Genomic DNA, 12,271 nt, shown 5'->3' with positions numbered 1-12,271 from the left:
TGGCGGACTTGGAAGTAGCGAGGAAGGCGGACAAGGTCGTGGAAGAGTTGAGAAGTCTCTGTCAAAGGCGCCAACGAGAGTTGAAAGAACTTGAGGAAGCGAAGGAGCAGTTAGTTGAAGTTGTGGCCGACAAGCAAGAACGACTGGAACACAAGGACAAGCAAATTATCGCTTGCATGGACGAGATCCAGCACCTGCAGTCGGAGGTGGAGCTACTGAAACTAGGAGCTGGAGCGGTAGAGAAGAAGGGCACCCTCCACTCCCTGAACAGCCTGTTTATTGACTCAGCACGAAGTGTACCTGAAAAGCGTTCAGAGAAACGGCTGTCTGAAGAGATTGCTCCGGAAGACCACCAAACTGCTGCACTGTTGGAGCATCTCGAAAACCTGGGCTTACGGATCACCGACGGTTCTCTGAGCATTCACCTCCACAACCACCACCACCACCACGACCACCATCACCAACATGATCACGAGCACCAGCATGCTTACAATGTTAGCGCAAAGAAGCAGGTCGCGAAAGGCCGCGTGGTGGTCAAGGAAGTACCGCCATTCCCAGCTCAGACGTCGAAAACCGATCTGCCAGCAGGTTTGGTGTCGTGCAGTACTACGAAAGTCACCTCTCAGTGTGGTTAGCCAGTACGATAAATTGACAGTACGATTAATGAAGACGCCACTGACAGTACGCATGGTACCAATTCTCATCGGGGCTATGAGGGAGGAGGAAGTATTTCTGAAATCCTGCACTGCGCTCGCGGTCCAGCAGGTAGCCACAACGTTCAACACTCATTTTCCGTGTGACTGGTATCAGAGGCCGAAACCTCTTTAGTGGCTGCGACAGCTGGAAGGAGGGCGTAATGTCGACTAGGTAGTCGCAGTTTTCGAGGTTCACAAGCCGATCCTCTCGCTTCTCATTGCGGTCATTCGCCGGCATGGAGGAGTTGGTGGAGGCGAAAGGAGCAGGCAGCAGACCTCCAAAATCTTCGTCAACGAATGCTACCGTTGCCTCAGGTGGGAGGTAAAATGATGAGGGATATCTGTACCAGGTGAGCCCCAAACAATACACGCCGGGACTGCCTTCCACAGCGATTTCGGTCCACACGTCTCGTATCCCAAGGTAAGATCCATGAAGCAGTTGGCTGATACGAGAGAGTCCGGTGAGGCATCCAGTGACGCCGGCGACCAGCATCACAAATCGCAGAGCGCCTCGGGTTTGACAGGCACCGTAAGCGGCGCAGATAAGAACGCCACAGTACATAGGAACCATAAATCTTTCCTCCTTATGTGGTTGCAAGGTAAAGAGACACAGCCAGAAGATCCAGTAGGTAGCTACAGTGGTCAGGCTGCCTCGGATTTTTAGCCAACCCCACACTGCCAAGGGGGCCGCAAGTGGGAAGTTGAGAACGAAATTTGCAGCATAATACCAAAGAGGAGACGAACCGAAACGGCCGGAGTGGTTGTCGATCACGTTGTACTTGAACCAGTTGTAGAGACTGAACGTCATTGAGCCGTACCTACGATGATCCATCCACGCCATGGCTACGATGCACAGACAGCAGACCACGACGCCAGATGTGAGGCACCTGACAAGGGGTCCTCGGCGAAGACACTGCAGCAGGAAGGGCACATAAACCAGCCCCACAGTCGGATTTCCGGGAAGCAAACACGAAGCAACCCCTATTCCTACGGCTCGGCCCCACTTTTCTCGAAGAAAGTAGCTGACTGACCACATCTGAAGAATAGCGAAGCTGGTCGACGGGAGTAACTGAGAGGCCGCGAATAGCGGGCCGGGAGAGCAGGCCGACAACATCATGTACCAGTTGGCCATGCGGAGTCCCTCTCGTCCGTAGATAGCATCAGCCACCCGCAGCTCCGCCTGGAACCACAGCAAAGCGATTCCCACATGCAGACTCAACACTCGCAACATGTGGAGGCTGAACGGTAGCATAAAGAAGTTGAACACCTCCAGGAAGAGCCACGGGCGGAGTGCAAACTCCGGCGAGTACTCCCAGGTCTGCAGACCTTTCCCAATGTCGAGATATGCGAGTGGCTCGAGGTAGTTGAACGTTTCATCCGCGCATGAAGGCAGGTGCAGAAACCCGCTCATCAACCTACTCATGAGGAGCAGGGCGGCAATAGCTATGGTGGGGCCATCTCCGAGGAGAGCTCTGCCTTTCATCTTCAATTGGTCATTTTTAATCCGAGTGACATGTGAGATTACGTGTTCAACCTCACATAGGCACTTTCTTCCCATTGACTCTCTGTCAACTTATTTGCCGGCTTGGACTCTCAAAGCAAGAGTGGTGGAGAAGTCGCAACTGAACAGTTTCAATAGGGCGAATGGGTCAAGCAACAGCGTGTTTAACGTGGTCGTGGTGGACAAGGACGGCAGCCAAATACAGGCGACATTCTGGGGAGAGGCCGCGGTGAAGTGGGACCCCCTAATCAAGAAAGACGCAGTGTACACATGGCAAGGAGGACGCGTTGTTGTCGCGAACAAGCGCTTCAACACGACCAACCACAACTACGAGATTAGCTTCGACATGAACGCCAGCATTCAACAGGTCGAAGATGACGACGCAATACGCATGCAAGCGGACTTCAACTTCGTCTCCTTGCGGGACATCGCGACGTCTAAGAAGGCCATGCCATTCGTGGTGGACTTGAAGGTCCTTGTGAAGAAGGACGGCATGATGGAGTCCATAAAGAGCAAAAAGTGAGGGGTTTGTCGTGCCGATACAGAACCGGTGAGTCTATTCGCAAGAGACAGCTCTCTGTGGTAGACGACTCTGGTTACGAGATGGCTCTGTCATTGTGGAACGACGACGCCGACATCGAGCCTGATGTTGGCGAGGTAATTGCCTGCCGCAAGGTTCAGATCCGGGAGTACTTCGGTAGAGCCGGTTCTGTGCAGGGCAGCGTGCTTAGACACTACAACGACTCCACCTTGAAGGAGTGGTGGGTGACTGGACAACACGTCGAGGTCACGTCTATGGGTCAAGAGCGGAGACGCAGCAGCGTCGGCGGCGGAACCCACAGAGGACATATGACCCTCAAGCAAATCCAAGAGGACTGCGCCACGATCGTAGATGAGACAGAGGTTCGCTGGTACTCGTCCATCTCGCACCCGCAGACATTCCACTATCGCATCCAGGACGGCCTTTGCACAGCGTGTTACGACGCCTGTCCGAGCTGTGGACGGAAGTTGACCACAAGCTTCTGTGAAAAGTGTGGAGAGGACCGCGCGCCTACGCCACGTTTCCTCATCGCGCTGCATATTGGAGATAACAGTGCTGGAAAGTTCAACGTCAAGGCCTTCAACGACGTAGCCATCAAAATGCTCGGTGTAACCCCTGAGGTATTCGCTTCGTGGCTGAGCAGCGACACCTCCAAAGTGCACGCCTTGCTGACTCACGGGGCACTGTACAAGCCGATGGTTCTGGGCCTACGGGTCAAGAAGGACACATTCAAAGGCGTCCCGCGCGTCCAAGCCGCGGTGTGGAGTGCTGAGCCCCTGAGCTACGAGCAGGATGCCAGCCGACTACTCGAGTCTATTAGAAGACGGCTGGGTAGTGGCAAGGGGACCAAGCGTGCAGGTGACTTCGAGGATGACGAATGCAAGAGGAGGAAAGTGGAAGTGTAGTTACGCGATTCGTCTCAAAATCGATGACAGCATGCAGTAGCACGCAGACAGCGTTGCCAGGAAAAGAGCGAGGTAGGGGACGGGAGCCGTGAACGGCACGCTTTTGGGGGCGACATCGTCTGCAGGAGTCCAGTCTATGTCGTTGTGAAGCGTTTCGTGCGGTAAGGACATCTCTAGCCAATCCAGAGGGTCGTCGGCCGGCGGCACAGCGATGGTTGGAGGCGAGTTACAACTTGCAGTTAGAGGGTTAGAGAAAAACTCTGTCACTCGAATGTCTTTTGGGTCTCTCACCCCGTCTGTCGTTCGAATCGTGGGAGTAGCCACAAGCCCGTTTTTCGCCGCAGCACGTTTGGCAAACGTGAAGGCGTCCTGGAGGGTAGCAGGAGAGCACGGGTCGGCGACTTTCAATTGCAAAAACCGGTACAAGTGGTAGCTCCAATTATCAACCGTGGAGACACCTAGGTGGCTGCTGTAGTTTGATGCCCAACTACTCTCATTCAGTTGAGAAGAGCTCATCGTAATCACCCCAGGGATATCGATGTCCTCAACCAACGTCTCGGCTTGACAGGTGTCCACTATTAACAGGATTTCGTTGAACTTATTCTGTTCTTTGAGTGTTCTAATGGCGTCAATGATGTCCTTCGATTGAACCTCTTCAAAGTCACGGAACTTGAGGAAATCGTTTCCTCCGTGGCCAGTCAAGTATATCAGTAAGTTTGAGTGCTTGTCTGTTGACAAACGCTGGTTGGTCGGGGTGAATTCAAATTGCTTCCCGCTCAAAACCCGAAGGAAATTGTCCACAGTCACCTCGCCGCTGCGGAAATCTACCTCTACGTCCTCCCCGTAGAGGTCCAGTGAGTCTTGGCGTCGATCGGCGTTCCATATTCGCCCAGGTTTCATGTTGCGAGGGTCGCAGGCAGCCTCGTCGCCCAGCATCAGAACGATCTGTCTGTCAGGGACGCCTAACCGCTTGAGGACTCTGTAGAATGAGAGTGCGTTGGAGTAGTGCCGATAGTTCACCCAAAACCTCGACGTGCCCACCAGTATGGCCCAAGTGCTGCTATTTGTGAGGCCCCAGACGGTTGAGAGTAGGAACCACAAGCATCGCATTTAGTTATTTTCTACGGACGATGGATTGTTGTCTTATCGTAGAGGCGGGGCAGGTGTCCCAAGACAGCTACGTGAAGGAAAGAAGAGATTTCCAAGCAAAAGAATGGCTGGCGGCGCAATCCAAACTTAAGGAGGAGAACGAGAAGCCTTACTTTCACGGCGCCATGTGGCTGGTCGACCCGTCAGAGTGTGTTGGTGTCAACATCGGCAGAGATCCAAACTGCTACATTCTGCTCAACCACCAGGAGATATCCTCGCATCACCTCCACATAACGTGGGATCAGGAAGAGATCGCCGAACTTGGGCGGCACCTCCAGCAATCAGATCTTCCCTTCTTCACGACAAAGTCGTTGCAGCACCATAATGCTGCCGAGAATCTCGTCGCCGATGCCGCCTGTTGCCTCAACGTAATAGACGCCTCGTTCAATGGCAGCTTCATTAAGGGGAAACGGCTGCCAAAAAATGACGTGCACAAATGCGGGCTCGGAGAGGAGATATCTTTTGGCCGAGGCATGTACGATCAGGGCATGCTGATCCCCTTGGTGTCCTTCAGCTTCAAACTGGTCAGATCCAGTAATCCCCTAGTGTCGATCATCAAGGCCACGCCAAGCCCACCTGTGGCCACGATACTGGAGAGGGCACGCTTAGACCCTTCCCCCTTCGCAAGGGCTGACAGGTCTCCCTTTAGGTCACCGCACCGCCGTCGAACAGACGTCTGCGTGAACCAAGAGTACCACTCCACGTTAGAGACAGAGCGTTTGACCGAGGAGCTGAAGTCGGTGGGAGAGGAACGCAATCGTCTCTTGGACGACGTCTGTACTCTGAGGATGGAGGTGGCTGAAATGCGGGTGGGAGAGGAGCGCTTGCAGAGTCAAGCTCGTGAGTCGAATCGCCTCAGGGCCGAGCTGGCCGAGTGCCGAGCTGAAACGGAGGCGAAGCAGCGCCAAGTGGAACAGCTGTTCTTGGAAAACAGTGGCCTAAATGAGCGGTTACGCAAGCTCGAGTTCGAAAAAGACGACGTCGTCTTCAAGGCGGATAAACTACAAGAGGTCATGAAGAGCCGGTCTATGGAAGTGGACTCTCTGGTTGAGAAGGTCAGCTCGTTGAACGCGGTCATCAACCGTCAAACCGCCAAAACGGAATCCGTGAGGCTCACACCGCCTGAGAATGCAGTTGGTAGCTCGGTTGGCCAGCGCCCAACGTGAGCTCGACGACTCTAGAGATTTGATAAAAGAACACGAGGAAGTGGGTTATGAGGGCTAGACTAACAGATGGCCAGTGATAGCGAACACAGGATCGTTACGTTGGGAGGCGCTTTGCAGCGCGTTCTGGAGGAGGCGGCCCAAGGACTTCAGATCGCCGATGCCGCCATGAACCCTGACCGACGACATCACAAACGCCGAAAACTTGCGTGAGCTGCGGGGGTAGACGTAACGCCAGTGCTAAGAGTGCTCCTCGTAATTACAGCACCAGCAACAGCTCTGAGTTGGTGCTGAGTCCGCACGACGAAGGTCAGGACCCTTCATTTCTGGCTCTATCAGACAGCCAGGAGAAGAGGACGCAACCTCCAAGCGAGCCAGCGTCTGGGGGTGACACCCAGAAAGGTATCAATCCGACTAGAGCGACCAAGCTGGTTTCTGGGGGGACCATGCCGCCTGTTGTGTAATTGGCGTTGCATCGCCGCTGTGTGCACGAAGCACACCTGTACCAATGCAACTTATGAACGGTGTTATGGTGTTCCAAATTTCCGTTTCCCTTTCCAAAGCGCCCTGGGGCGTAGACCGAGCAGGAAACGTTCCGTCGAGCTTGACAAATGACGATGACGTCCGTAGTGGATTGCGGTCGTCACACCAGAAAATGACAGGTGTCGAGAACGTGGTACATACTGACGAGCGGCTTTCGGGTGTGGTGGGGCTCCACAATCATTGGCGAAAAAGGCAGCAGGCCTTCAGTAAGGACGTCTCTGACGAAGATTACGAAGTTGACATCAGCGATTTGTCTGCCGGAGAGCCACCTGTGGAGCCTGAAGGACAGGACTGGACCAGCTACCCCTCAGACGAAGAGTCTTTTGAGGAAAACGACTGGGTCATGGACATTAGTGCGCAATCAGATCTCGAGTGGACTGAAGCAGTAGACGAGGCCGAACGCGCCACTACTTCTAGAGATGAGTACGAGAGAGTTGAAAAAAACACCTTCGATGTCCCAGACGACCCCCCCTCAAATGAACATTCGGCCGTGTTGTTCGACAACTACTGTGACGACATCGTCTGGGCCGCGGAAAACCCAGCAGCTGTGTGCCAGGCAGCAATGGCAGCCCACGCTTCGTTATGTCCTGGCGAAAACGCGTCCTGCACCGCCAGGACGCTAAACCCTTTCAGGCAAACCCTAAAGGCTGCACCACCAGCGGATGACCTCGGCCTGGCCGAGGTGCTGGCCATCCTTGGTGCCACGTCCAGCGAGTTCCTCAATTTTTGGAGCGTCAACTGCCGGTGCGCCGACGGAACCACTCCTGTGGAAAGAATCATTAGCCGCAGCTACGTCAAGTCGTATGGGATTCTCGACGCGCTGGGCGTGGCCGGCAAGCTAGTGGACGACACCCGTCGAGCGTGGGCGGCACGGTCCAGAGCGATGATGGCCCTATTTAACAACAAAGCTAACAAGGTGCCAGGAAGAAGCTCCATGCTGGCCACATGGGAGCTGCAAACTACAGACAAACAGCTCGACCCGAAACTACTGACTATGTTGAAGGAGGCACCACAGGAAGAGAAGCACTGGTTGCATCAGATTTATCCACCTTGGTTCGTCGACAGCCGATCTAGAGTTTAAGAGACGACAGAACTTCCTCTCCCACTCCTTGCAGCTTATCGTTGCCGTTAAGACTCCTCGTGGCTCTCCTGAGAGGCTTCGTTCGGTAGATTGTGTGAAATAGCGATGGTGCATTTAGCCGGCAGCCGGTGGAGAAGGCTGCGCCGACACTAGAGTTCTGAGTGCGGTGTTGGTCGCTTTCCTCTGTGGCAGCCTTGAGCAACACCCGGCAGGCCCGGTAAAGTTCATCCGCGTTGCTGCATCAACATGTCACCTATGACTCACATGGACTCCTTCACCTCTTCAAGCAACGACGCGAAGGTCGGTCGGTCTCCTCTCAAACCTGACAGTTCAAAAGGTCGAAGGGCGAGATACGTGGCCGCCAGGGCCAGAGTCTTAGACGTGAATTTTAGGTAGTGAGGCTGCATCAACCCGCAGAACAGCAGAAAGAGCGCTAGGTAGTACATCTGCCGCTGCGAGCGGCTGCACTTCAGAGGATCGTCAGTAAACCCGGTGAGCGCCTGCAGGAAGCCAACACTCGTGCAGGGCTTCACCCTACAGTCGACAGACGCAAATACTGCGAGTTCTGCGGTTTTTACTGCGGAGACGGAGGTCTTGACGCAGTCGCCTAGCCTGTAGGGGTTAAAGTGCTTTACGTGGATCGACTTCGCCGCAAGTGTAACGCAGCCCCATGTTAGTGCCACCAGCCCTCGCTTTCCAATGGGCACCCCAGTCAAGTGTCGCCTGTCCCTCTTGGCCAGTTCGGCGGATACCCCGCGGAAGCGCTGCTATCGCGACCATTCGAGTCTCACCGGCGACGCCAGAGTTGTGTCGAACAGCTGCACGGTTAACGCGAATACCTCGTCGCTGTACGTCCTTATGTGATAGTCGTCGATATGGCGGAAAGCCAAATCTAGCATCTGGGTGCGCACGCGACACACCGCTGGGATGCCCTTGTCGTGGGACGTCAGAGACTCGTAAAATTGACAGGCTTGCTGTGGGCTCTCCTCCTCGCGAAGGCACAGCCTCTTCCATACCACCAGTTTTTGGGAAGTAGACTCCTTCAACAACTCCGTTGGCCGCACCTTCACTCCTACCTTTTGAATCTTCAGCGGCTGCAAAGCGTGAGGTGCTTCACACGACTGGTCCCTCCCCCGTGATTCCGATTCAGTTTCGTCGCCGCTGAATTCATCGGGACTGGATTCGTCAGTGATCTGAGAGTCAGTATTGTCGTTAAGATCCGAAGAGCCCAGAGAAGAGCTTCGCATCAGCGGCATTTATGTCACACAAGATTTATGGGCAGAGGTTCAAACGTCGTGACAGGCCAAGCCGCGTGGTCTATCAGGCTACACTACACCTTTGTGTCGCCTAACCGAGGCGGCCCTCGTCCTGCACTGCCCTCTTGCACTCATGGGGGGCGCTGATATTAAGTCCATATTCCCACCCATGGGCAAGCTCTTTCCAGCCGACATTGAGTCAGTATCGCCACAGCAGTGGATCACGGATGCTGCGTTGATGCATTGGTTTGATTCCATCCGTGAGAGGTTAGAAGCTGAGACAGAATGCATGAAGCGGACGGTCACCGTCATCAACCCCTCAGTTGTCGAAGTGGTAAGGCAGACGTCAGCGTCACACCTTGCTACCTTCGGACTCGATCTCAACAAACGGCACCTCATTTTTGTGCCGGTTGTGGACGATGCACATGTGGGTGGGTCTCACTGGTACATGCTGGTTATTTTTAACATCTTTCGGTGAGCCCGATTCTACGCCATATGTACTTACATTGATTTACAATGTATTCAGGTTTAAGGAGAAACGTCTTTTGGTGTCCTTGCTTCAAGATCTCTGTGAGGATCCTGATAGCCGTGTCCGAAAATCGTGAGCTCACTGTTTTGAAAAAAACAGAAAACACCGCTTGCGGCGCCTACGTTCGGCTTCCCTCAGGTCGTCGTTTGACGATATCCTAGGTGTCGTGTTCGACAGTCAGCGCGTCTCACCGTTGCCGGCAGAGTTGCAAGGCCTCTACTGTCGCCTATGCAGCTGCATGGCGCGGGAACACAGCGTCAGCCGACGGCTTCGCTATGGCCCTCTGACGTCGTCGTTCGTGTCGCAACAAGGAAACACCTACGACTGCGGAATTTTTGTCCTTATCTTCGCGGAGCACCTGCTGAAGTGGCATATCAGATACCTGCGCCGTATGGCGCGCTCAAACAGTTTGGGTGAGACACAGGCTCGAGTCTGATCAGATGAACTGCGGGGAAGTTTGGAGCAGATCAACGAGGAGTTGCTGTGGAGTCTCCGGTCGATCGACAATGAGACATGCAAACGAAAGCGAGTTGCAGTGCAGAGGTTCTGTGAAAGTGCATGCGTGAGCAATTGAACAAATTCGGGAATGGTCCAGTTCGACCAGCTGGCCAAGGAACGACTAATTGAGGCCACCACTCCCCAAACATTCGGTCGTCTCCTGCTGAAAGTTGTGGATCACGCACACGCAAGTCTCTTGGCGTTACAGGGGAACCAGATTGACGCCACAGATTCAAGGTTCTATCTGTACGAATGGGCCCGAGAGTATAGAGAGCTTCTCCTGCAGATCCTGATCTTCGGAAAATTTCAACGAATGCTGCCCACAATCGACACCGTAGTACACGTGACTAACAACGTGTCCATGATCAGAGAGGATGTACGAAAGAGGGGAATGGAGTTGTTTGAGGCCCAATGGCCGCCGTTGGGGACACTTCCCACCCCTGTGCCCATCTATGCCGTGGAAGTTGCCGCCGACGTTCTCTCATGTGGTACCTACCTGCGTCTCCCGGAGCTTACGACTTTGGCCGTCAAGCAAACAGACTCACTCAACGTGTCCACAAATGTGGACCTGTCACCAGAGGAGAAGGAATCGGTATTAACCAGAGTGAGCGAGGAGTCGCGCCTCAACTGGCTGTTGTCCGAGGTGCCAAAGGATAAGGTCACCTTCCGCATGCTGAATGACAGGTTTGAGGTGGAAATCCTCCATGAGATCCGCGTGCACATCATAGACGACTTCAGCACGTGGCAGATGGTTGATTGCGAACCTCTTATTGGTAGAGTACTGGGCTCCGAGGCATCGGCGGCTGCTCGACTTGGTATAGAGAACTCTCTCAAAACGGCGCTGAACTTCCATCACGCGAAGATAGAGCTATTGTGAGTGGCCCTTGGCTTTTTGTTACTCAGCGATACCTTAGGGAAGCTGCGACTGTCTCACATGTCAGAAGAGCTCAAAACTGCTGAGGACCGCCTGCAATTGCTGGAGGGAACAGCTCTCACGCCCTTCAGGGCCCTTCAGGTCGCTGAGGAGGATTCAGATCTCTCGCATGAACAGGAGGTCCTTCTGTTGAGAGAGGAAATCTCGCGCTTGCACCAGGAAATGCAGGACGACGCAGAGGAATTCGCAGGCGTATTCATGAGGCTGGACTGGTTTCTAGTCATCTACAACGAAGGCCACCGGCTAATGAGCCGCGTCGCCGTGGAGTGGCTGCGCAACCTGGCGGAAACCGTCTCCGGGGTGTACGGGTACCCCGGCGGGGTCGCTGGGGTCTACTTCCGCACTCTGAAAGGACCGACGATTGAGGATCTCGTGGTTGACACCGTGAACTCTGATCTTCTGGGATCTAGGGGATTACCTTCCATTCGAAGGTGCGCCTCCATCATCAGCTATGAGAACCGAAGTCGCCTCGAACAGTTGAGCGTTCTAGACATTGAAATTCTGACAGAATTCGACACCACGCTCTCCCTGGTGGACTCCTGCGGTCTCGGGTGGGCCCCGCCTGCCTTGATAGACGACAACGAACTTTATGAAAGCTACTTCCACAGACCGCTGCTGGAGACCATCGACAGCGCGACCCACCTGACGCCGAAGTATGTGCGGCAGGCGCGTAACCCGTGCCTCCGCTTTTTGATGAATCGCATGACTGGCGACATCCACGTGTCTCTCTGGCCGATAACCCAATGGCTGGAACAAATTGACGAGCTTCCCGACACGCTAGCCTCGACGTTGAGGCTGCTGGAGCAGACGCCGCAGTGGCAAGCTTTATCCCACTTCGACTGCAGTCGACTGGACCTTTCTTATTGGACATCCTTGGTCCATTCTACGATGTCGTTCCTCCTTGTCTGCGGCGGGGTCCATCTGTGGTCCGACGGAGAGACGTTGGGGCTGACGAGCTTCGACGTCATGTCAACTCGCGACTCCGTCTCCCGTCAGACACTGCGACAATGGCAGCAGAACGGGGAGTGTCCAGTGTTGCACCCTCTCGTGTTCGGAATTGACCCTCCGGCTGTATACTCCCTAATCCTGCGTATTGACGACCTCCGCATCGATGTGGCTCTCTGCCCTTGGTCGGGCAAGCCGTCTCTGGAGTTCCGGTACGATCGCAGCGGCTGGATGAACGAGTGCACTCAGCTCTTTGACGCCCTGTCGAAAGCCACCCTTGACCTGCGGTCGCTTTCTGTGCTGCTCCCCGCGTTTTGTCGGGCGTTGGACCAGGAGGCCTTCTACCGCTGCGTGCCGCTCAGTTACGTCACGTGCGCGGACCCTAATGAGATCGCTGTCCTCAACGAGAGTTTTGGCCTGCCAGAGGCATCAGAGGACCTTCCGGTGGAGGATTCTGTGCTGGCTGCCCAGGAGGTGACTGAGGAGGCGGATCACCATGACCTGCATCTGGACTACTACCGTAGAATTCAG

General features: G+C 54.6%; 9 protein-coding genes across 15 annotated transcripts; 6 read left to right on the top strand and 3 right to left on the bottom strand.

Annotated features, from left to right (window-relative positions):
* Positions 1 to 176: 176 nt before the first annotated feature.
* Positions 177 to 635, top strand: KVP18_004984 (uncharacterized protein; the record flags this gene model as incomplete). Its single annotated transcript, XM_067949235.1, has 1 exon — positions 177 to 635. The coding sequence occupies one exon, from the start codon at positions 177 to 179 to the stop codon at positions 633 to 635; it is 459 nt and encodes a 152-aa protein (XP_067806833.1).
* Positions 636 to 660: 25 nt separating this feature from the next.
* KVP18_004982 (uncharacterized protein) lies at positions 661 to 2,178 on the bottom strand (the record flags this gene model as incomplete). 2 transcript variants are annotated; one of them, XM_067949232.1, is made up of 1 exon in its annotated part: positions 661 to 2,178. In XM_067949232.1, the coding sequence occupies one exon, from the start codon at positions 2,176 to 2,178 to the stop codon at positions 661 to 663; it is 1,518 nt and encodes a 505-aa protein (XP_067806830.1). The 2 variants fall into 2 exon arrangements, with proteins under 2 accessions (XP_067806830.1, XP_067806831.1); XM_067949233.1 differs by having other exon boundaries at positions 661 to 1,947.
* KVP18_004988 (uncharacterized protein) lies at positions 2,030 to 3,642 on the top strand (the record flags this gene model as incomplete). 2 transcript variants are annotated; one of them, XM_067949241.1, is made up of 4 exons in its annotated part: positions 2,030 to 2,055; positions 2,085 to 2,210; positions 2,239 to 2,715; positions 2,742 to 3,642. In XM_067949241.1, 4 exons carry the CDS (start codon positions 2,030 to 2,032, stop codon positions 3,640 to 3,642), a joined length of 1,530 nt encoding a protein of 509 aa, XP_067806839.1. The 2 variants fall into 2 exon arrangements, with proteins under 2 accessions (XP_067806839.1, XP_067806840.1); XM_067949242.1 differs by lacking the exons at positions 2,030 to 2,055; positions 2,085 to 2,210; positions 2,239 to 2,715 and having other exon boundaries at positions 2,800 to 3,642.
* KVP18_004986 (uncharacterized protein) lies at positions 3,643 to 4,752 on the bottom strand (the record flags this gene model as incomplete). The annotated part of the gene is made up of 1 exon (XM_067949239.1): positions 3,643 to 4,752. One exon carries the CDS (start codon positions 4,750 to 4,752, stop codon positions 3,643 to 3,645), a length of 1,110 nt encoding a protein of 369 aa, XP_067806837.1.
* Positions 4,753 to 4,772: 20 nt separating this feature from the next.
* KVP18_004981 (uncharacterized protein) lies at positions 4,773 to 6,167 on the top strand (the record flags this gene model as incomplete). 2 transcript variants are annotated; one of them, XM_067949231.1, is made up of 3 exons in its annotated part: positions 4,773 to 5,897; positions 5,926 to 5,997; positions 6,024 to 6,167. In XM_067949231.1, 3 exons carry the CDS (start codon positions 4,773 to 4,775, stop codon positions 6,165 to 6,167), a joined length of 1,341 nt encoding a protein of 446 aa, XP_067806829.1. The 2 variants fall into 2 exon arrangements, with proteins under 2 accessions (XP_067806829.1, XP_067806828.1); XM_067949230.1 differs by lacking the exon at positions 6,024 to 6,167 and having other exon boundaries at positions 4,773 to 5,957.
* A 295-nt stretch (positions 6,168 to 6,462) lies between these two features.
* On the top strand, positions 6,463 to 7,578 carry KVP18_004987 (uncharacterized protein; the record flags this gene model as incomplete). Its single annotated transcript, XM_067949240.1, has 1 exon — positions 6,463 to 7,578. One exon carries the CDS (start codon positions 6,463 to 6,465, stop codon positions 7,576 to 7,578), a length of 1,116 nt encoding a protein of 371 aa, XP_067806838.1.
* Positions 7,579 to 7,838: 260 nt separating this feature from the next.
* Positions 7,839 to 8,834, bottom strand: KVP18_004983 (uncharacterized protein; the record flags this gene model as incomplete). The annotated part of the gene is made up of 2 exons (XM_067949234.1): positions 7,839 to 8,342; positions 8,370 to 8,834. 2 exons carry the CDS (start codon positions 8,832 to 8,834, stop codon positions 7,839 to 7,841), a joined length of 969 nt encoding a protein of 322 aa, XP_067806832.1.
* A 133-nt stretch (positions 8,835 to 8,967) lies between these two features.
* KVP18_004989 (uncharacterized protein) lies at positions 8,968 to 9,799 on the top strand (the record flags this gene model as incomplete). Of its 2 annotated transcripts, XM_067949243.1 has the most annotated exons (3): positions 8,968 to 9,308; positions 9,361 to 9,435; positions 9,463 to 9,799. In XM_067949243.1, the coding sequence occupies 3 exons, from the start codon at positions 8,968 to 8,970 to the stop codon at positions 9,797 to 9,799; spliced, it is 753 nt and encodes a 250-aa protein (XP_067806841.1). The 2 variants fall into 2 exon arrangements, with proteins under 2 accessions (XP_067806841.1, XP_067806842.1); XM_067949244.1 differs by lacking the exons at positions 9,361 to 9,435; positions 9,463 to 9,799 and having other exon boundaries at positions 8,968 to 9,312.
* Positions 9,800 to 9,949: 150 nt separating this feature from the next.
* KVP18_004985 (uncharacterized protein) lies at positions 9,950 to 12,271 on the top strand (the record flags this gene model as incomplete). 3 transcript variants are annotated; one of them, XM_067949236.1, is made up of 2 exons in its annotated part: positions 9,950 to 10,734; positions 10,765 to 12,271. In XM_067949236.1, coding segments are annotated over 2 exons (2,292 nt in total), but the record flags the coding sequence as incomplete, so codon positions are not given. The 3 variants fall into 3 exon arrangements, with proteins under 3 accessions (XP_067806834.1, XP_067806835.1, XP_067806836.1); XM_067949237.1 differs by lacking the exon at positions 10,765 to 12,271 and having other exon boundaries at positions 9,950 to 10,738; XM_067949238.1 differs by lacking the exon at positions 9,950 to 10,734 and having other exon boundaries at positions 10,796 to 12,260.

The sequence above is a fragment of a genome, assembly GCF_019968955.1.
Source record: "MAG: Porospora cf. gigantea A chromosome Unknown PgA_NODE_697_length_12271_cov_336.983, whole genome shotgun sequence".
Taxonomy (NCBI): domain Eukaryota; phylum Apicomplexa; class Conoidasida; order Eugregarinorida; family Porosporidae; genus Porospora; species Porospora cf. gigantea A.
Note: the sequence above shows the minus strand (reverse complement) of the source record. Positions and strands in the feature narration are given on the sequence as shown.